At 39.5% G+C, this 24,059-nt stretch overlaps 1 protein-coding gene across 1 annotated transcript in view; it reads left to right on the top strand.

Annotated features, from left to right (window-relative positions):
• The window catches only part of Meikin (meiotic kinetochore factor), a 38,319-nt gene extending 14,498 nt beyond the window's left edge, over window positions 1-23,821 (top strand). Inside the window, exons 9-14 of the mRNA XM_021177911.1 lie at window positions 399-475; window positions 4,668-4,823; window positions 7,322-7,402; window positions 9,509-9,628; window positions 14,902-15,022; window positions 23,739-23,821. Coding sequence (XP_021033570.1) covers window positions 399-475; window positions 4,668-4,823; window positions 7,322-7,402; window positions 9,509-9,628; window positions 14,902-15,022; window positions 23,739-23,770 — 587 coding nt within the window. The 3' untranslated portion in view covers window positions 23,771-23,821. The remainder of the gene's footprint in view (window positions 1-398; window positions 476-4,667; window positions 4,824-7,321; window positions 7,403-9,508; window positions 9,629-14,901; window positions 15,023-23,738) is intronic.
• The last annotated feature ends 238 nt before the right edge of the window (window positions 23,822-24,059 follow it).

Genomic DNA, 24,059 nt, shown 5'->3' with positions numbered 1-24,059 from the left:
AGAGTAGAACACATGCCATTTTCATAGGAGAATTTTGGAATGGATCAGGGTGATCTGAGTAACAAGCTAAAAAGCCCATCTTTAGAAGCTAGGTGTGTGTACAATGCAGGCATTTGGGAGGCACTGAGTATTTGAAGCTAGAGACCAACATCCTTCTAGCAATTTGTTTGTGGTGTTATCCTCCATAGTCATCTCCCTACCTACTGTCCAGTGGGCTAGGCAGTGTTGTAGTAAGCTAAAGGAGCCCTTGGAAGAAATGCAGCCAAGGTAAGAGGTGCTGTAGAAGGGGGGAATATAGAGCACAGGGAAAGTTCAAATGACACAGGCCATACCTGAATTTGTTTTCAATGTACTTCCAGTTAATGGCTGGTTAAATACAATGAAACTTATGTTTTCAGTTGTAGATAATGCAGCTTCTGAGGTTGTATTTGCTGAGAAAACTGGCCCTCCAACCACTGAAAAAACACAGAAAAAGGCAAGTATTGAGAAAGGATAACTATACAAATAATTGCACTGATAAAAGTTATGATTTTAATTAATACATATAGAAATTATTTTCTGTGTATTTTGGGCAATAGAAAAAGCATTTTGGAATATAAGATTTACTCAAGTCTGTGAAAAACCTATGCAGACCATACATGAATATATACTTTATATAAGTTTAATAAAAGAGAATGAAAATGGAGAATGAAAATGTATTTTACATTTTTCTGATTTCCTTTTAATGACTAGGTATACATTACTCATTAAAGCACAGAGTTAGGTGTGACCAGAGTGACATTTCATGCTGACGATTGCAGTGAATTAGGCTTGGAGTCTGAAACTCTGGGAAAGACTTTGGAGTTTAAAAGCCTTTCACTAATTGTACTGGGTTCTTAGAAGTATAGATATCATTCAGTCAGATAGTTGTTTTGTTTGTCTGCTTGCGTGTTTGATGGTATCTATCTTATAGCTGAGAAAACAGGCTTCCATTTTTACCATTTTTAGTACTTTGTGGCAGGCCTTTCTTGATTTAAAGTCCCCTTTCTTTCTTTTGTATAGTTTAGGGAACAAATTGAGAAAAGGCAAGTATGTTAGCAAGGACACCTATCAGTAAGAAATTCTAATGATTTTTTTTTTTTGTGAGAGACTTTGTGTTGGCTTTGATTAGTGTGCTTTATAGGAGAGGTAGAGAGATGTGCATGGATTGAAGATAATTTTGCCTCTAAAGTTGACAGATTGACATACAAGATGGAGTGACAAGTGTTGAAAAAGATTTATCAGCCTTGTCCTGAGTAGCTGATTGATAATGATGTTATTGGAGGGGCTGGAGAGATGATTCCATTCCAGTCCTTAGAACACATGTAAAAGCTGGGTGCAGTAGCATATTCCTGTAATCCTAGTACTAAGGAGTCAGAATCAGGAGGATCCCCAGGCAGGGGTGGGAGAGGGCATGCTGATCAGGTTGTCTACCTGGATCAATGAGTTCCTGGTTCAGTGAGAAACTCTTCTAAAAAATGTGTGTGCACTTGTGTGTGCCAATGTTAAGAAAGAGGAGACAGGCTAGAGAGATGGCTCAGCGGTCAAGAACACTGACTGCTCTTCCAGAAGTCATGAGTTCAATTCTCAGCTACTACATGGTGGCTCACAACCATCTATATTGGGATCTGATGCCCTCTTCTGGTGTGTCTGAAGACAGTGACAATGTACTAACATATAAAATAAATACATCTTTAAGGATAAAAAGAAAGAAAAAGAAGAAAGAAAGAGGAGGCAAGCCTCACATTTCTAAAGAGTACATATTATGATAATTCAAAAACAGAGAGCTTTTAAAAGTCATATGTGAAGATGAAGTAGTAGACAAAAGATCTGAGTTGATATTTCACTTAAGAAGTTTTACAGATGGCAGGAAGTGTGTTAAAATTTGCTCACTACCACATGCTTGTAGAAAATTGTAAGTAAAACACACCATAGAATGTCCCACATCTACACTGACAAGGCCAAATTCTGCTGCAGATGTATAATCACAGGAGTGCTCCTGCATAATCACAGGAGTGCTCTGTTGTGGCTGGGAGGCTGCATATGACACAGTCACCGCTGGAAGACAAGTTTGTGCATTTCTTTTAGCAAAACTGAGCATGCATTTACCAATGATGCAGCAATCAGTCTTTAGTGTTTACCCTATGTAGGGAAATCTTCAGTCCCCACAAACTGTGGACTGCACGTGGATGTGCATAGCAACTTCGTTCATCATCTCTAGAACTTACAAGTGACCAAACTTGTATAGATGAGCATTGAACACAGACTGTAGTGTCTCCAAATGGTGTGAACAAGCAGAGAGTGGGCAGATGAACAGCAGGTAAGGGCTCTTGTTGCACAAGCCTGATGACAGCAGACCGATGCCTGGGACCTATGGGAGAAGGAGAGGAGCAGTTCCTAACACTGTCCTCTGACCTTCACATGCATGCCATGGTACAGGTGCACCTGTGCTCACACACATAAGCACACTAATAATAACTATAAAGCAATGGGGTTGTCAAGCCATGTGGAAAAAACACTTATCTGAACAGGTTTCTATGATTCTAACTCCATAATTCTAGAAAAGGCAAAACTATGGAGATAATAAAAATGAACACAAACCTAATGGTTGCCAGGAACTGGGAGAAGAAAGGATGAGGAGGTGAAGTTTAGAGGATATTTGTTAGGGCAAAGAAGCTCTCCTTTATGATAGTACATGGTGGTTACATGTTAAAGATTTGTCCAAAACTACAGCATACATACAACACTGAGTGAACCCCAAGGCTAACTAGTTTTTAGATACTATGAGTGGTATGAGTATAGATTCATTGACGATGACAAAAACAGCATCAGATAGAGGATAGTAATGGGGGGGGGGGAGTGTGTAGGACTGTGTGAGAACTAGTACTTCTATTCAACTTTGGTGTGAATTCAAAACTGTTCAAAAATTTCATTAATTTCAAAAAGAATAGTGAATTGCAATGAAGATCATGAAAGTCTGGTGATTTCAGCAGGAACAATTTTAATAGACCAATGAACATCAAGCCAAATTGGGATAGGTTAAAGCTCTGGAAGTGGGGAGGAATTCATAATTATGTATAGAATCCAACCCTGAACTCAGCCATGGCCAATATTAAGGCTTGGGACCTTTGGGTCAAGAAGGAGGAGCTGTTGAAACAACTGGATGATCTGAAGGTGAAGCTGTCCCAGCTCTGCATTACCAAGGAAACAGGTTGCACTGCATCCAAGCTACCCAATAAAAATCTGCAAATCCATTGCCTGTGTCCTCACTGTCATCAACCAAACTCAAAAAGAAAACCTCAGAAAATTCTACAAGGGCAAGAAAGACATGCCTCTGGACCTAAGACCCAAGAAGACTAGAGCCCAATGCCACTGGCTCACCAAGCATGAAGAGAAGCTGAGACCAAGAAGTTGCCATGGAAGAAGCAGAAGCAAAGTACAAGACTGGGGAGGGGGGTCTCAAGAAGCCTTTTTACTAAAACACTGGATACATCAGATTGCTTTTGAAGGCTACTAAAAATGGTGGACAGGAAGATGGGAGCATAGCATTGAATTTCACCCAGTAAGCAACTGGAGCATCCCATGGCCTGGAGATCTAGTTAAACTTCACCCATATTTCAATTCATTGTCTTATAGCAATAAAAGAAAGTCTTTCACGTGCATTCTCTATTCTTTACTTCTTTCTTACTCCTCCTACATACCAGTCCTTGTCCACTGCCTGGTGGATGGAGCTGTTTAGAAAGAGAGCAAGGCTGAAGGAGATGTCTGTCTTCAAGGGCTAACGCCTTTGGAGGACAGAAGTCAGCTGAGGCCACTGCTCTAGTCTCATGTTTACTCGTTGTCGGGGCCTATACCTTCTTAGCTCCTATTTCCTTCCCCACACTCTGCCATCCTCTCAATACCCTCATCCAACTTAAAATCCTCACGACTAGGCCATCACTATCTAATTTTATGTGAAATTCAAATTTTATCTCCCTACTTATGTTTGTTGTGACTATATTTTAAGTACTATAATATTATCAATATATTATGAAACCACGAGACAAATTCATAACTGGAAACAATGACCATGTGTAATATTCAGTTTAGGCATTAGTTAACAAAACAACATACTTTGTGATGGTTAACATGTCCTAATGTTAAGAGAATTTTCTTTTTTATAGGGTGTGGTTTCTTAAATACAGATTATTGTATAATAAAGACAATAATAAATATATTTAATGTTTTCCATAGTATTATTTTAGGCATTTGCTAACAGATCCTATAATTTATTTTGTTTTTGCAAAACATTATTTGGGTTTCTAGCTCCTTTTTACCCAAGTCCTGACCTCTGTTGGCCAAATCTCTGCCACTGATCAAGCCAAATTTCCAACCTTATAGAATACAGTGAGACTTATCACCTTAAATGTGAGAACTGAGTTTAATCTCTTTTGTCTTTTACTAGATTTTTCATTTAAATATATGGGATGCATTGTTTTTAAAGCATATGTCAGGCTTTGGGTTGTTCTGTTTTATAGTGCTGGAGATATATATCCATACATCTTTTTTTCCCTAGAAAATCATTTGTCTTCAAGTTTAAAGAAGGAATAGGACACCCGAGAATGCTTTATAGTACTGTGAATTATATTCATATTGTGAATGTGTTTCAGCCTGAAAATGAATCTGAAGATAGTGGTCGGCTCGTTCAAACAAAGTTGAGCTCCGGTCATCCAGACAACAAGGCTCTGTGCTCCCCTCTTAGGTCAGCTCTTGAAAGCAATGCAGTCAGGTATACTCTGCTGCCTCAGCCCCTGGAACCTGTGCTGGTAAGTCCTGGTATTTTTATTAACTCATAATTCTTAGAAAGGCTATAAAATGTACTGACTAGGAAGGTCTAGAAATACAAATTTTCTCAACAAATACAGAGAAAATAGGGTGCAGCTAAATTCTGGAGCTGCATGCAAGCTATATGCTAATGCTTGCAAGCTAATGCTTTGCAGAGTGAACTCAGGGTTAATAGTTGTATCATTGGGATCCCTGCAAAGTGGGTTCTGAGATATAATTAAGAGTTCCAGTGGCTGATTGGACCAAATGATACCTGAGAAAAGGTAAGGAAGAGTAAGGGAGGGATTGGACACGTCTGCTTGGATCAAATGGGGAGTTCTGAAGTAAAGACTCTGCATCAGCCAAGTCTGTATTATGTATGCTGTTGTGCTCAGGACTTGGCTGGAGGCTGAGGTGATGACCGCAGCTTGACAGCTGATACAGATCTAAAGATACTGCAGCTCAGTTATCCCTAAACATACCCCATGCAGTGTGCTAGCAGGTTCTCTGATCTAGGAAATCTGAACAGAGACCCCCCCCCCAAAGGCTGCCAGAACGATGATAGAGCTAGCTCACTGAGTGTCTCCTCTCCAGAATCTACAGGTTCTCTCTGCATATACTCTTTGTAATTCTTGCTCACCATTTTTTTTTTTGGGGGGGGGGAGGTTGAGACAGGGTTTCTCTGTTTAGCCCTGGCTTTCCTGGAACTCACTTTGTAGACCAGGCTGGCCTCGAACTCAGAAATCCACCTGCCTCTGCCTCCCGAGTGCTGGGATTAAAGGTGTGTACCATCACTCCCGGCCTCTCTCTTTTCCTCTTGGTCTCCTCAAGCTTCCCTCTCCTCCTGCATCTTTACCCCTCCACTTCCCCTTTCATTTCTCTCCTGGTCTCCACTCTCACTTTGTCTATATAGAGTCTTTCCATTAAAACATACATTAAAATACAGGATAAAAAACTTGAATAACAATAATATTGAATACAATACACTTAATAAACTTACCATTTAATACATATCAAACTGAAATATGGGTTATCATTGTAACTGTTTAGTAATGTTTCAAATTTTTATTATATTTTTATTTATATATCTGTATGTGTCTTGTGTTGGCTTGTGCATGTTATTGAATTTAATTTTTAAGCTGTTCGGGAAAATTCTGATTTTAACAAATTCTTCAATTATATCTACATAATTATTTTTAATAACTATTTAACTTAATACTGCATACATTTACATAACAAGTGGCAAACTTTCATAAAAGACCCTACCATGAAAAATACTAAGAACTGTAATAGGTTAGGAACAATATTTATAAAAATTCAAGATATGCTGGTCCTAGCAGTATCTTCACTGATAGATTTAACTTTCCTGGGCATGTATGATCATCAATTGATCATCAACTTAATAGGACCTAGAGTCATCTAAAAGACAGACCTATGGTCATGTCTGTGAGTGATTGGTATAGATTTGGTTAATTGAGATGGAAAGACCCACCCTGAATATGAGTGACAACATACCATGGCCTGAACAACATAGAGAAACGCTAAAAGGCTAAGCCCAGCACGCTCTCATCTCTGTCTGCTCTCTGACCATGGATGCAATGTGGCCAGCTTCCGCCAACATGCCTCCTCCACCATGGTGAATTTGCACCCTTGAACAGTGAGCTGCAATGAACCCTTCCTCTCTTACTTCTTGTCTGACATTTTGTTACAGCAGTAAAACAATTTACAGTATTTAAATTAAAAAGACTGAAACTATATAAAAAAGTACAGTCGTCTTCCACGATCTAAATAAATGCTGCAAATAACTTTAAGGCAATTTAAAAAGGTAGTCAAAGCACAGTGCCCTACTTATTACTCCAGCTTCTCTTCCTAAATTAATAGTAATTTTAACCTAAGCATTCTTACATAGTTGTTACACCAGATATAGTTCTTTTTTTCCATTAATTTATTTATTCACTTTATATCCCGATCAATGCCTCCCCTTCGCCTGGTACTCCCCTCACACAGCCCCTTCCCCATACCCTCCTTCCTTTTTCCTCTTTGAAGGGGGAACCCCCCCAGGGGTACCAACCCACTTTGGCACATCAAGTCACTGCAGTAGTAGGCACATCCTCTCACAGAGGCCAGACAAGGCAGCCACGTTAGGGGCACAGGATTTACAGGCAGGAAGGCAACAGAATCAGGGGCAGCCCTCACTCTAGTTGATGGGGGACCTGCATTGAAGACTAAGCTGCATATTTGCCACATATACGTGGGGGACCTAGGTCCAGCCGATGTATGCTCTTTGTTTGGTAGTTCAGTTATTATACACAATTCTACTCAGAGTTGTTTGACCTAACTCAGTTCAGAGAATTCTTCAGTTTCCTATCAGATGGTTTAAAATTTAATTCACAGAATAAGGATTGTATTATTATTGTATGTGTTCTAGTGTACTAACTTTGAATTACTATTTTAAAAATATTTTATTTCTGATCATTTCCTATTATGTACATATTTATAGAAAAAAGGTTGTATTCTTCCTGATAAGCAAAGCAAAGCCCTGCTAACAAGTACCCCATCTTCAGACATAGCTGAGTTTGTGGTAAGTATAACCTTTGGCCCTTATGGGACCTGTTTCCTGACATCTCTTCTTCCCATTCATCTTTTTATGTTGTATCATGGGCATTTGCCCATAAAGAATAATGCCTGTGCTTTTCTGCTATGTAAACATACTTTCATTGAAAATATTCTACATGTGGTTTATTTGGGAGCTTTGTTTAATTACATGTATGTATTTCTGTGTGAGTGTGTGCACCCGAGTGTGAGTGCCCACAGAAGCCACAGAAGGTATCAGATTCTCTGCAGATGGAGTTACAAGTGGTTGTGAACGTCATGATGAGGTTGCTGAGAACTAAACTCAGGTCCTTTGCAGGAGCAGTACACATTCTTAGTGGCTGAGCCATCTCTCTAGCCCCAAACTTGCCAGGTCACAAAATTTTCTCCCCTCCCCGACTCCCTTTCTTGCCCCTCCTGCCCAGACTGACCTCGAACTTTCTGTGTAAACCAGGCTGCCCTTGAATGCATGCAGATCAGTCCAACTCTGTCTTTGGAAGGTTGGGATCAAAGCCATATATTGCCATGACCAGCCTTTCTATATATGCAACATAAAATTTAGAATTTTAACCATGTTTATCTGTACACTGAACATTTCTGTGCAACCATCATCTCTGTCTGGCTCTAAAATTCTTTTTATCTTGTAAAACTGAAATTTCATACCTATTAAATAGTAGCTCCCTGCAGTTACTGGCATCCCCCAGGCCCTGACAGTTACCTCTCTACTTTCTATGTATGAAGTGAACTACATTAAGTGCCCCATATAGTTAAAACCACACATTTCTTACTCCTTTGTTTGGTTTCTAAGGCAGGGTCTGACTTGCCTTGGGATCAGTTGACCCTCCTGCCTCCACCTCCCGAGTAGCTGGGATTATGAGTGTATTCCACCAAACCCAGCAGTATTCCTCCTTTTATGACTAATGTAATTCACAAATATTATGCCGTCAAGTTTATGTATGTGATAGCATGTGTCAGAAATTACTTCCAGGGACTGAAGACACAGTTCAGTACCTAAGATCACTAGCTATTCTTTCGCAGGATTGGGATTTGATTCCCAACATAACCCTCTATAACTCCAGTTCCAGGGAATCCAACACCCTCTTCTGGCCTAAACAGGTACTACATACACATGCTGTGCAGACATACTAACACCCATACACATAAAATAAACTAGTTTTAAAAAACAGATAATGTGAGGTGGCTCAGTGGGTAAGGGCACTTCCAATAACCTGAGTTCTATCCACAGGACTCACACTGTGAAAGGTAAAATCCAACTCCTGAAATATGTTCTCTGATTTTCACATCAATACAGTTGTGCACACCAACACACACACACACTACACACACACACACACACACACACACACACACACCACAACAGACCACACCATATATGCACACACCATATCACACACATACACCATTCCACACAACACACCATACACACACATACCACACCGCACACACCATACACCACACATACCACATCTCACACACACACACACACACATACACACACACACAAACTGCACATCACACACACATGAAATTACTTACAGTTTAGAGATAAAGGCATCTGTTATAAAATCGCATTTTATTTATGTGTCTGTCAGTCAGTGGACATTTTGGTTATTTGTCCTTTGGTTGTTATGAACACTGGAGGTAAAATTATGCATGTGTACAAGTATAAGTTCCCTATTTTCGGCCTCTCGGAGAATACACCCAGGGGTAGAATTTCTAGGTCATGTGGTAGGGGCTCTTTTAAGTTTTCTAGAAAGTCTTTTCCATAGGGCTTGCATCACTTTATAGCCTTACTGGCAATGTGCCAGTTTCCAGTCCCTGTACATCATTGCCAGTATTTGTGATTTTTGTGTTTTGTTTGGTTTTAGTGAGAAAATAATTTATATACTGATTTATCCACAGTTAAGTATGATTTGAAGAATTATTTCTAAATGTAATCAACTATGTTTATTCAAATGAAATTATTTGTGCATCAAATATACAAGAAAATGCTTCAATAAGATAGTACTTTCAATGTTAATTACCTAAAGCTAGTTGTTTTTGAAACTTTAAAAGGAATTGTATTATTGTATAGATTGATTTGTCTCCAGTGCAAAATGTATCGTTTGAAGAACTATTTCCAAATGTCAGCAATTATGTTAACTCAAGTGAAATTGTTCCTGTGTCAAGTTTGCAAGAAAGTTCATCAAATGAGGTAACATTTTCTTTTTTTTTTCAATTGCTGAAAAAAATAGTTATTACACTGTGCCCGAGACTAACATCTCTTCTGTGTGTTGAGAAGAACCCGATGTTAGATCTGTGACCTGCACATCCTCCCTCCACTTGCATAAACTGCCTTCTTACTCTGCACATAGAATCATTTGAAGCACAACACTTGAAATTTTTCCTGGCTTAAGTTGTCTAATTTTTCATTTGTAACCTATATCTATGGTGTCATACAAAAAGTGATGACCAAACTGAATGCCAGGAAGCTGCTGCCTATGTTCTCATAGTTAGGCGTAAAAATCTACTTTGACTTACTTGTTTTGTGAGCATCTAACTTCACTTTTACATGGAGGTCTCAGTTTTAACACTGCAATTAAAATAATTAATTATCCGGGAATTTTATTATATATAAAGTTAAGTACAATAATTCTAGATTACAAATGTTTTGTTTTATCTTGTGTTTTGCAACTAGAACTTATAATGTAGTCCAGGTTAAACTCAGTTTTATAATTTCCCAAACACTTAGATTACAGGCATGTGCCATCATGCCTGTGTATACACACACATGCACATGTGCACACGCACATGCACTCCCACACACACACATACACACTCACACATAATCCACAATGGGACATGGGTAGTATGACTTATTGACTCATAAATGGGTAGGAAGTGACTGAATTAAAAAACTGGATAGCACTTTTAGAAATTCTTGTTGAAACTTCTAGATGTTTCTATGATTGTTTTATTTATTTATTATTTGGATCTGTATGTGTGGTGTGTGCATGTGTGTTCTCATTGTATGGGCACACAAGTGTGTGTGTGTGTGTGTGTGTGTGTGTGTGTGTTTCTGAGGTTGACATCAAGTTGCTTCCCACCTTGTATGTTGAGGTCTCTCTCTGAACCCAGAACTCCCAGTTTGGGTGAGCCTGGCTAGCCAGCTTGTTCAGGGGATTTTGTTTCTGCCTCCCTGGAGCCTGGATGACATGAGGCTACCATACTTGTCTGGCATTTTCATGGGTGTGAGGGATCCAAAGTCTGGTCCTCACACTTTTTTTTAGCCTCTTATCTTTATTTAGCTTTATTTAGCTTATCTTTGTTTGCCTTCCCCACTTAGGCTTCCGTTAGGAACAGGCTTTCCCCATCTTCTATGGTTTAGCCCGAGTAAAAGGGAAAGGGCTTGTTCTTCTGTGTATATGTATTTCCGGATTGGATAAGGACTCCTGATAGCTTTGCCTGAGTCACATGCCTGTCCTGGTCTATCTGCCGTTGCCAGGGAGATGAAACTGTAATTGTCTAAGCCTGGGTTTCCTGCCCACTGCTGTGGTCATAGAACAAGGTTTACAACCCAAACTTGCTGAGCTTATGAAACAAGTTGCCTTTCTCCATTACGATGATTTCACGGGATTTGGTATTGGACAGAGTAATGTTGAGATCATCCCAAATTGCATTCCTTTCCAGATAATTTGTTTTTCCATCCTGTAATTTGTAAATGAAAAGCTTTCTTAATCCCAGCACTTGGAGGGAAGAAATGAAGGATCCCAAGACCATCCTGTCCTATACAGGGAAGCCCTGCTTCAGGAAAGGACGCCTTCTTTCGAGGACATGTTGGAGTGTGATGTTTGAGTACCTGGACAGCCAGGGCTACACAGAGAAACCCTGTCTCAAAAAAAAAAAAAGTAGGATGGGAAACTTTAGGAATATATTGAACCAGTTACCTTTATCTTACAGAATTCTTTTTTAGCTAAAATACTTTGTTACAGCTCTGATTATTCCTTAATTTATTCTTTGGTAATATACATTTTTAACATTTTGGGGGGGTTTTATTGGTTTAATCTTTTCTCTCATTTTTTTATAGCCACTGATTTTTTTCCACATATATTTTGGGAGGACTCCCTATTATTTCCCTCAAAAAAAAAACCCACTGGAAATAAAAACCATCTAGTTTTTATCTGACCACATCTGTATACACTGGTATTGCCCAGCACTTGGCCTGGGAAAGCTTCGAGTCTTAGGAAAGGCTTTATCTGTAGAGCAGCTTTTGATCCCAGCAAAGAGCAGTGAGTGTCGGTCCTGTCAGATCAGTTTACTAATTCATTAATTGACTAAGTAGATGGTTCAATTCAAATACAGTCCTTTTCTGTGTTCACCCTAGAGAGAGGTGCTGAGTAGAGAGGAACATGGACAGCTCTTTCCTTCAGGGATTCTGTTTCCTAAGGAGGATGGTGAAGCTTTGGTCTCATCTGTACCTGTATCAGTGGAGATGCTCTCCTGCTGCGCATGTAGCAAAGTGTGATCACTTAGCCCAGTGTGTTTCTCTTTTCTGGAGCATGAGCTTGTTGAAGAGGCTGTGACAAATGCTATACAGCAGGTGGTTTCTTTAAACAAGAGAACAGGTTCTGCCACAGTTCAGGAGTCAGGATGTTAGCAGGGCACAGCTCCCCAAACCCACTGCAGGCGGATCTTTCTTCTGTCAAGCTATGTGATGTCAGTTTGTGACTGGGGTACCATAGGTTCAGTCTTTGCCAACTCTCATATGGCTGTCTTCTCTCTTTGTGTGTCTTTGTGTCTTCACAAACATTTTTCCTGTGGGTCAGTGTCCAAGTTTTCTGTTTTTATAAGGACACAGGTTACACTGAACTAGGACCTATTCTAACTTGGTGAAATCTGTAATGACAGCATTTCCAAGTAAAGTCACCTTCACAGTTGCTGATATCTTCCTAGAAGAATATGGTTCTGCCCATGGTATTGTTTTCCTGTCTAATCAATCCTAGACTCTTTTGTTAATTATTTATACAACGTTTTAGATCTGACATCCATCAAATTTTAACTCACTTAAACAAGTTTCTGCTAGAGTTTGCTTTATATGCCTGGACACAGTTGTCTGTCATCCTGAAATTTGCCTGAATCACAATTTTGGGGAATTCACTTCACAAAGCTACTATGCACACTCCTCACCCTGTAGCTGCTAGCTGCCCCCCCCCACCTCCTGCCCTAGAGTTAGAGAGGTGAACCCTCCTCTAGCCCTTATATGAAGGAGAGTGCACTCCACTTTGTTCCCCTTATTCTCCACTAAACATATATACACCACAAGAACATATGCACACACATATACACTTTCTCTGTATGCTAATGACTTATGCAGTTGTAGTTAGTATTATAGATGTGGAAAGATAATTGAACAGTCTGTTATAAGTAGTGCTTGTCAGCTGTGAAATCATTGTTATGATTGATATGATTGATATGGCTGACCTTCCAGGCTAACAATATTAGATCTTTGGACAGCTAAGAGCAGAATCTTTCAGTCTCTTGTCTGAAAGACAAGGATCCTTGGGCAGGGCATCTCAGCATCTACAGATATGTTCAGTTCATTCAGCTGTTTGCAGCACAGAACCTCTACCCTGAATGGTCAGAAATCTTCCAAGAAGGAAATGATCTGATAGCCCCTTACGACAATTCTCTGTTCTGTGTTTGAGATGGGAGGAGACTGTTGAAAGAAGTCAGAAAATAGATGTTGGTATGAAATAGCATCCATACAAAAGAGGATGTGTATGATTCACACAAGGAGTGTGCTACACCCACTCCAGTAGTGACTTGCATGACAGGCCTAGAAACCTGGACACAGTCCTGAGGTGAAAAGTTCACAGAAACTTAGTCTCCTGGAACCATGGCATCCCATATAATGAATGCTCCAAACTTGTCCTTGTGAATGGATCTGTGTGCTTTCTTTCAGTATTGTTTTATTATAGGTGTCTCCAAGCAATGACTTGCCAAATACCTAAGCAAAATTGAACTTTGCTTCCTGGCCTTCACCAATGCCCTAGATAGTCCTTGAGCTGACCCTGGGCTTGGAATTCAGTAAGAATGTTGCCTATTCAGTGACATTCAGAATTGCCTCTAGTACTGTAAGAGAGATAGTGAAAGAAATCAGGCATTACTATCTACTACATAAAGTTAGAAATCTCAGGGCAAGCTTAGCAAAGTAAGTTTAGAATTCTTATTATAGTTATGTATAGCAGACTACATTACTTATTAGTAGAAAGTCCCCCACACAACCACTTAGAATAAAAGCCAAGTCACTCCCATATACAGGAATGTACAATGGTTTAGGAAGTAGATCAGGCTGTGATTTAAGGAGGAACTAGAGTATTGCATTATTCATGAGAAGGTTAGCTAGAGCAGAACTCTCTAATTAGAACTATGGCTTGGGCGTGAAAGCCCTTGCCCCGGGAGTGTAAAGACCTCACACCTGGCTTCTAAGAATATAGCTGACCTTAGATAGAGCTGACTTTGTCTTATTGCCTAGTTCCTGTCCATCTTTATGTTTGCATTCCTTTGTTTTGTGTAAGAGACATTAAGCATCCGGTAACCTCATTGTACCTTGCTGATGTGTCACCTAACTTCCCTATTTTCTTCTGTATTAAAAGTCTGATGCTCGATTTGACAAATTACATCAGATTACAGGCACACTCCCTTGTGTCCGTGTCTGTTTGTCACCCCCTTTTTGCCTACTCCTGTCTACCTGTAACCGGAAACCTGCTTTCTCTCAAGGATTGAGGGGGGGCTGAGGCCAGTCTGCGGCAGAAGTGAATCAACACCTTTGTACCCCTCAATTAGACAATAAATCAGGACATTATAAATACCCCCTCCAAAGTGTTTCAAAGTGTTTGCTTTAGCCTCTCAATAAGGACCTGTTTTCTTGGTGTTTGATCCATTGTGTGGTCATTTGAATGGAACTGGTCCCCATAGGCTTGTGTGTTTGAATACAGGTCCTTCCTGTTTGGGAAGGACTAGGAGGTGTGTAGTTGTGTTGGAAATGTATACCTGGGGACAGGCTTTGTGCTTTCCAAAGCCAGGTACTATTGCTCTCTCTGCCTCCTGCTCATGGATTGAGATGTGTGCCCTCAGCTATTCCTGATGCTGGGGCTTCACTCCACCATATGGATTCTTACCCTCTGGAACCGTAAGCCAAACTAAAATCTTTCTTTTATAAGTTGCTTTGGTCATTGTGTTTTATCACAATAGGAAAATAACTAAGATAATTCCTCATTCCTTTTTACTTTTCAATACTAAAACCATTACTAAGCCATTCCTTTGACACGGTACATATCCTTGTTTATTTGGGTGTTACTTATTGTTTTCTGATATGATTCTGTCATTCTTACCAAGAATACTGAGACTATTTGTACTTTAAATTAGACAGCATTAAATGTAATACTTGGAGGAATTATGCAATAACTACTTTTCTTTCTTTTTCAGTTTTCTCCAAACACATCAGAGATCTGTTGTATTATTAGGTCATCACCAGGAACTAGACAGATGAGAAGGAAAGACCCTGTTGTGAAAAACAGATGTTCTCCTCCGAAAGATGTTCCTCTAGGTATGAGCTTAGCGTAGTGTTCTCATTATATAAAGTATGGGTTTTTTTTAATGAAAAAATGCTTTCTGTACACAGGAAATTCATTTATAACATGTATTATCAAGTTTTTATATAAAACAGAAAAGATAAAATTACAAAAGCCTGGACAGATTTCATAAACTGAGTAAAATAACTTTTTGAAGATGCATACTTCATCTTTTGAAAACTTTGCTTATGATATTGATTAAATATACTTATCTAGGATGCTGCTTCTTCAATAATTTGAAATTTTATACTGTTTAAATTTTATTTTAGTTGTATTCTTTTAAAAGACAGGGTATTTTTATTTGTTTGTTTGGTTGGCTGTTTTTTGTTTTTTCTTTTCTTTTCTTTTTTTTTTAATTCACCTGGTATTGGTTGAGTACTTCTGTGTGAGGCACCATGCTAAGAATCTTAGCATCTCAGTTCCTCACCATGACTATAGTAGATACAATTGGTACTGTTAGCCCACTTTTATACACTTAAAAGTAGGAGATTTTAAGTGGTAAATATTACCAAGTGGTTGTGGAAAATTTGGCCATTCAAGGCATCTAACATCAACTACACATTTTTTTTTTCTAATTCCTTAGTGCAGCTGAGGAAACGCTCATGAGTGAGGGCCCAATGAAACAACTGAAATTTAATGTATTTTCTATATGTCCACTGTTCACTCTTGACTTTTGTCCTCATTTCTACCACAGTGTTGGCTTTGAGCATGCTTCAAAGTCATGGAGAATTCTCTTTGTAAATGACTGCCTGATTTCCTAAGTCAATACTGCTCATTTTATACCTAATAATTATATTACTGAGGGTTGCCCAGAGTATCAGAACAAGTATTAATAGGTATTTGTTTCTCTATGGATATTCACAAACATAAAGTGTTTAGTACTTCTGGGAGAGGTTCTTTATATAGAGTGTGGAGGAGCGACAGAGAACCTTTCCTGGTGTCTCTTGTGCTCAAATATGTAAATACATATGTGATAGATAGCTAGACAGATAGATAGATAGATAGATAGATAGATAGATAGATAGATAGATATTTTATATTAGAGGAGACTTAATACAGGAATTGGTCAAATGGTTATGGAAGCTTCAGAACCCAGTGGCATGCTATCCAAGTGCTAGACAACCAGAGATGCCAGTAGCATTGCTAAGTCAAAACTCAAAGACTTGAGAACAAGGAGTGCCCGTGGTTGGTGTAAACTCTTAGCTAAGAACGATGAGCAGTAACCATGCATCATAGTTAGGATTTCCATTGCTATGAAAGAACACCATGACCAAGACAACTCTTATAAAGGCAAGCATTTAACTGGGCCTGGCTTGCAGTTTCCGAGGTTTAATTCATTATCATAGCAGGAAGCATGGCAGCAGGTAAATAGATATGGCGCTGGAGAAGGAGCTGAGAGTTCTGTATCTTGATTCAAAGGCAACCAGGAGAGGACTGTCTTCCTGGCAACTAGGAGTTGGGTCTCAAAGCCCACCCTCACAGTGACACGCTTCCTCCACTAGGCCACACCTACTCCAAAAGGCCACAACTCCTAATTGTCCCACTCCCTGGGCCAAGCATATTCAAACTACCACAACATAATGCTTAAAACTACTGTGACCTGATAGTTCTACTGAACAGATGAGTCCATTACTTTTTAATTCAACCTCACTCAAGTTCTCAGGACATAGGCAAAAAAAAAAAAAAAAAAAAAAAAATCGCACTGGTTCCCTTCTGAATTTTTATGAGCTGGATTGTCACTGTCCGCATTTCTTTCCACACGAGTTTTCCAAACTCCCACTAGAATGGCCAATTAATCTCTGGTTACAAATTCTAGGACTTCTTTAACCCAGAGCTCCAGATTCCTCTACATTCCTCCCACAAAACAGTCCCAAATACCTAAGAACTGCACCGTCTCATTTATCGGAGCAGTGACCACACTCTTGGTACCAACTTCTCTTCCTTCCTTCCTTCCTCCCTCCCTCCCTTCCTTCCTTTCTTTTTTTATTAATCATTCCATTCATTTACATCTCAAATGATATTCTACTTCCTGGTTACCCCTCCACAAACCCCCCATCCCACATCCACCCTCTCCCTGCTCCCTTTTGCCTCTGTAAGGGTGCTCCTCCACCCACTCACACTCTCCCTCCTCCACTGCTCCAGCATCCCCCTAAGCTGGGGCATCAAACCTCCACAGGACCAAGGGCTTCCCTTCCCATTGATGTCAGACAAGACCATCCTCTGCTACATATGTATCTGGAGCCATGGATCCCTCCCCGTATACTCCTTGGTTGGTGGTCTAGCCCCTGGGAGCACTGAGTGCTCCAGCCAGCCAACATTGCTCCGCCTAGGGGGTTGCAATCCCCCTCCACTCTTCCGGTCCTTCCACCAGCTCCCCCACCAGGTTCCCTGAGCTCAGTCTGATGGTTGGCTCCAAGCATCCACATCTGCATTGGTCAGTTGTTGGCAGAACCTCCCAAGGAACAGCCACACGAGGCAGCAAGTGCCTCTTGGCAACAGCAACAGTGTTGGGGCTTGGTGTCTGCAGACAGAATGGAGCTCCAGGTGGGGTGGTCCAAATATCTGACAAGAAGCAATTTAAAGGGCAGGAATTTATTTTGGTCCATGGTTTAAAAAGAAGTACAGTCAATAACGATGGAGAAAGCATGGTGGCAAGAACATGAGACAGGTGGTAACATTATATCTGATGTTAGGGAGCAGAAAGTGGGCAAGATATAAGCCTGATCTATAAAACCTCAAAGCTTTCCCCTAATGACCCAGTTCCTCCATGAAAGTTCCATTTCCTTTAGGTTCTACAGCTTTCCAGAATAGTGGAAACTATTCCACTAGGTGATAGTCTCATAAGGGACACTTTGTATGCAAACCATAACAGGATGATACCACTCTCACTCAGTAAAGTAGCCCATAAATTCACGTGCAGCAGCTTTGGCAGAAGTGCTATATGCATAAATGGCATAGTCATATCCAAAGTGTTTACCTTGTAAGAACAAAACACTGCCTTTTGCAAGATAAAAGTTTTTCAGTGTTGCTGACTGAGCACTTCAAAATATACTGTTATCATAGAGCCAGCTAAGTCTGTGTTGATGAGCTAAGTCTGTGTTGATGAGCTAAGTCTGTGTTGACGAGCCTGTGCTCCCTGCTACCTAGTTAATTATATACAAGGACAGAGAGGATACCAGTCAGATTCTTTCCTCTTTCTCCACCTTGTGCTGATGGAGGTTGCTAGGGAAAAAAGAGACTGACTGGTAGCCATAAGCATTGATTATACTATCCATTTGATTATTGAGAATCCTTCTCTGCTGAGGTCACCATTTGGTATATATTTGTATGTCATCCAAATAAATATATTCATGGTTTTTGTCAGTTTAGAGACCTTTATACAATGCCTCTTCTCAAATGTCTTTTCTTCTATTTTTCCAAACACATTTCTTCCAAGTCTCAACCATTTATCCAAACCTTGGTTAGCACCTATGAATTGGTATGCATCCAGCAGCTGATCTTTCCTCCTTCCAGCAAAGCAACAACCAGATACACTTCTCAAAGTCCTGCCCCAGGGCAAGCAGATTTCACAGGATTTTTTTTTTCTGAGACATATCAGAGGGACTGGTCAATATTTACCAGATCTGATCTTCTTTCCTAGCCAGCTACCTATAGAACACTCCCCATGTCCTCTTAAATGTAGCCTAGATGAGAGAAGATAAAGAAGTTAAAATATGGGCTGTGGCACTTGGATCAGTTCTTTATGTGACCTACTTGTACCTTCAGTGCATGCTTAAGGGCAATCCTATGTGTATTAGTTTCACTTGGCAATAAAGATCTGATCTTCACTTTGTGAAGTCATGTAAAATACAGTAGTGCTCAGTAACATAGTGGTCCAGTGTTATGGCCCATTCACAGGCTAAATGTTTCTTCCGTGTTTTAGTATTTATCCACCAATGATAGTTGAACTTCAGTTTTTAATCCTCCAGGCCATACTGCTCAGCTTTAGGTCCTGCCAAAAGGTCCAGGCAACATCTCTATTTGTCAGGGACACTGAATCTACTGGATGGACCATGTAGTGCAAGTGTTAGAGCATTTTGCACCATAGCTTGTTCTGGGCCTCTTGTTAAATTGTGTAATACTTTTAGGTCATTTGGTAAATGGGCTAAAATAGCACACACAAATAAGATACACATTGACAACAAAATCCATAATGGCCCATGAAGAAGTAGGAATATGCCTTTTCTGGTTATACCAGAACTATGCTATGCTTCAGGGGTCATCTCACAGTACGGGACCCCTAGGAGCCCTGAGATAGAAGATTCCTAGCACAGTTCCACTTGTCAGCAATGATGTCTCTGTATGTTCATCAAAAGATACAGACTACAAGTCCTACTATCTGGGAAATCCCAGAGAATGGCCCTGACCAAAGCCTATCTCTTGGTCAGTATTTAATATTTAATAAAGCTTGATTTAAATTTGCACAGCCCCCAAAAGATACAGACTAGAGCCAGATTTAGGGGTGTACATATTTAACTTCAGCACTCAGGAGTCAGAGACAGGTGGGTAGATCTATATGAGTTTTAGGCAACATAGATTTCTGTTCTATGTAGCAAATTTCTGGCCATCTAGGGCAAAAGACTTGTCTTAAAAAAGAAATATACTAGAATATGTATTGGTCATAATAATTTGAAACTATAATCTAGCCAGATGCACATCAATTAAAAATAGGTAAGTCAACTATAGTATGTTCATTCAAATGCTACACAGTAATAATCAACATAGAGTTAAATGAAACTGTTTTGTTGGATCATGTTAATAAACTTCACATAAGATATTAGACATTCTTAGGGAGCATATTTACTATTATTTATTTATATTTGTATAGCAAAAACCAGGTAAACTGGACTCTGAAGGAACTGGGAGTGGACACCTCCATTAGAATGATGGTTTTAACTAATGAAGTTGCTACAGATAATGTTATGGTGCTGGTTATGTTAGCGTGTTACACTTATGAAAAATCCTCAAGCTGAACATATGTGTGTATGGGAGGGTTGTTTATATGTATGCCAATAAAAACTTTATTAATAAAAATAGGAAAACTATTGATCTTTGTAGGTCTGTCATACTAGTTTATGACATCAGATATTGTCAAAATTTAGGGGTTAAGTAACAAATCCAAATTAAAATGTGCATGGGAGATTTAGATGTTCACAGCTGGCCAATGAATTTAGAGACCCTTGATGAATGGTGAACTGCTGCCGCCATCTCCTGGCTTCTTGCTAAGAGCAGCCTCCTCACCTGACTGCCCTTAGACATCTTGCTCCTTGTGTCTGCCTTTCGTTTAGTAAAAATAGCAAAGCACCAAGCTAACTTGTGATCATGTTATTTAAAATATTCAACAGCCTATTCTTAGCATTGGCATTTAAAGTTTTCTCGATTTGGCAGTAACCTAATCAGGGCTGGAGTGTAAAGTTCATTTTGATGATCTAGGACCCTGTACATATGACTGAAAAGGGACCGTGTTGATTAGCACTATGTTGCCTAAAGGAAAAAACTTGATTCAAGGAAACACTAACCACAAAAATGATGGGACAGGGAAGGCAGAGTGGTACATAGGTTCTGAAAATGGTTTCTACTAGGTAGCAAGGCCTTAGAAAATGTCTACATCAACACTTCTCCTTGAGAGTCTTCTGGCCACCAGAACAACTGAATACCTGATGAGTTATAGGTGCCAGAGAGAAGGCAGAGGACTCTGACTCTTGTTAAAGTTTCCAGGTGATTATAATAAACACTAAAATATGAGAGCCATGTTCTTTTCTATTTTCTCCCTCTACAGATGGCAAATTGTTTTCACCAGATTGATAAGTGATTTTTGTCCTAGTTTACTCAACAGATAATTACTGGCCAAATCAGAACTGTCTGTACTACATAAACCTAAAAGAGAATACTCTTTTTGGTGGTGGTGGTGGTTGGGGTTTTTTTGTTCTGTTTTTGTTTTTGTTTTTGAGAGACAAGGTTTCTCTGTGTAACCCAGCCCTGGTTGTCCTGGAGCTCACTCTGTAGACCAGGCTGACCTTGAACTCATGGAGCTCCTACTGTCTCTGCCTCGAAAGCACTGGGATTAAATGCATGTGCCACCATACCTGGCTAAGAGGACACTTTTAGCCTTTAATCATATAATCATATAATCACAGATATATATGCCCTTCTCTTTCTCTCTTGATAAGAAACTTGAGTTTTTAGATAATGATAGTGGATAGAAATGGACACAGACACGCAACAAATGAGGTGGAAATAATTCTGTGTAAGTAGCAGAGTGAGGGTAGCAGAAGCCTTTGGATAATTCTTACACATGAGCAAATTCCTTAAAAGTCTATGGATTTTAGTATGCTATCTGTAAAATTTAAATAGTAATTGTAAATACTATTTAAATAGTAGTTAAATAGTAGTTGTTACCTAAAAGAATTGTAAGGCTTATAGACAAACTATGTAAAGTATCTGGAAAATATATTAACCACTCATTATTAAGTCCTATAGCTCAGTGAAGAACACTTCCCTGATATATGTGAGACTCTGGGTTCAATTCTCAGCACTACAAAAAAGAAGTCACCTAGTGTGCAGTGAGGATTTGCTGTTAGGTGTTTGATTAGTTCCTCAAGTGTAACTGACATATCTCTTTTGAAAATGTTAACTTGGTTTTGCTTAAATTGCAAAAAGTCTAAAATATGTGTGTAGTTGCTGTATCTAATTATACACTTGATTATGCTATCTCACATGAAGAATAATTTGTCAAGTAAGAATATATCAAGTAGGTATACCAAATATATATAGTTATAACAAATATGTATAGTTATATATAGTTATAGTTTTATAGTTATAGCAAATATATCACAGACAGACATATTTACCTACTGTAATTACAGAGGGGAACTATGGCCAGTCAGTGCTTTAGAGGAAAAGAAATCAACATGTTTCGACATCATAAAGAATTCTCAAGCCTGTTGTTTGGTTGACATGCATCCATGCATATAAATATGGAATTCTGTAGTTAGCCGACTCATTTGGGAAATACTCTTGGAGTGTGAATGTCATGTTCTAGATGGTTACTTTCTGGAGTTGATATAGTTGCCTCCTTCTGTCAGTTAATAATCTGATAGAAGATATCAGATAACTAAAACAACTCCGATGGAGGCATGTGTGCCTTAATAGAAATAAATATGGAATGCTATTAGGGTACACAAGGAAGGGGGTCTCCTTTAGTAGATGATCTAAGGCCCACGGAGAACCTTGGGTACAGGCCTTCTAAAAGGAAGTATCAGTATAAATATAAGCATAGATGTCTAATGGTCTTCCAAGGAGTTGAAATTAGTTATGCCTGCTGCCCTTGCAGACTTGACCTTTGAAAAACTTAAGAGTTGACTTGTATTGGGAGGTAGATGGTGGAGCATCTCTGAGGTCATGCTTACTTTCTACCTTATTCTGATCAAAGTTACTTTTTGATTGATCATTTTGTCAAGAAGGTTTAGATTTGGAAGAAGTGAGCAGAAAGTAAAAAGGATGGTTGTGACTTTTGTCAAGTCCATATGAACAGAGATGGGAAGATAGACCTGTGCTGGTCTATCTCCATCTATGTTACTCAGACCACCGGAATACTTATAAATACGAATTCTCAAGTTAAGAACCAATCTAAAGAGTTGATAGGACTTAGTAACTAGCCAGTTACTTGTAAGGAGTGGTAAGAAAAGATGACTGGAAGATGATTCCCAGATCTCTAGTAACTTTTAGTTCCAGAAGTGAGGCTTGATAGTTTATAACTGGGAAAATAAAGGTCAAATCTCTGAGTCTGAGCATATGAAGGTGACATGAAGGTGAGGCTGGGAAATTACAGAGGCTGGGGGTGTGTGTGCCAAGTGACAACGTCTAAGTTAGTACATCTAACACAGTGAAAGTGGCTTTCCCAACTTAAATAATTTGTGAAGCACTTGAGGATCATGTTCAGGTGGAGCTTTTGCTGCAGCTCCTTTAGAGTGGTACCGAAGGACCCTCCATTCTAATACAACAGTAAGACTGCAGTTAGATGTGGCTGCTATTACTGGTTTCTGGATGGGCCCCACTTTAAGTGGCAATGGATCTCTGGTTTATAATCACTTTCCTGACCATCTGATATTTGGTAAGATCATTCGAATCTTACTCACAGATTCCAGTGGGCACAGAGCATGCCTATGATAGCAGGGTTTTCTGAGGTGCAAGAATGGACCGGTGACAGTGGGAACACCCTTAGGCTTAGTCTGCATTCTGGTCTCCTGCTGTTAGCTCTAAAGGGAAAGCTGCAACAATGTCGTATTTGGGAAGAAAGTGAATGTTCCTGCAGCCTGAACTAGGGGAATGAAAAGGAGTGGTAGATAGACGTGAGATGTTGCCTAGACAGTCACGGAGGGGAACAAGGACAGGCAGCATAGGACAGAGTTCCTCTGGGCTACAAGGAGGGGCTACGAAACCACACTGATGCTTCCATTATCAGCCTTTATCAGGTTTCCCTCTAGAATGTTACTAAGCAGGTCTCTTGATGTCTCCAGAAAGAACTCTCTGTCGATTTTAGGAAGCAGTGGGTGTGGTGCAGACAGGGAGAGCTCTCACCCTTGAAAACTGGTTATTAGTAATGATTAGACACTTGCTTCTCTACCAAATAATATGTCTATTTTTCCCTAGATATTATAATGAAGACAAATGGCAGAACATAACAGCTGTGACTGAATTTTCACTGCTTTGAAGATGTGAATGTAAATATTAAATCCATAGGAGCAGAATGTCTGCCTGAAATTATATAAAATTAAAATTCTCTTATTGTTTGCGATAAACTGTGGGGAAATTCTCCTAATGGTCTTGTCATTTGCTTTAGTCAGTTAAGAAAAGAAACATTCTCCCATATTCTTCTTAAATGTATGTATTTGTACTTTAAATATGAACCAGTTAGATGTTATTAGAAGACCATGCACTAAATAGAAGATTTTGTGCCCATTATGGGCTCTC

This window comes from Mus caroli, unplaced genomic scaffold (assembly GCF_978045245.1).
Source record: "Mus caroli unplaced genomic scaffold, Mus_caroli_1 scaffold_13, whole genome shotgun sequence".
Taxonomy (NCBI): domain Eukaryota; kingdom Metazoa; phylum Chordata; class Mammalia; order Rodentia; family Muridae; genus Mus; species Mus caroli.
This window is presented reverse-complemented; position numbering and strand designations above follow the sequence as displayed.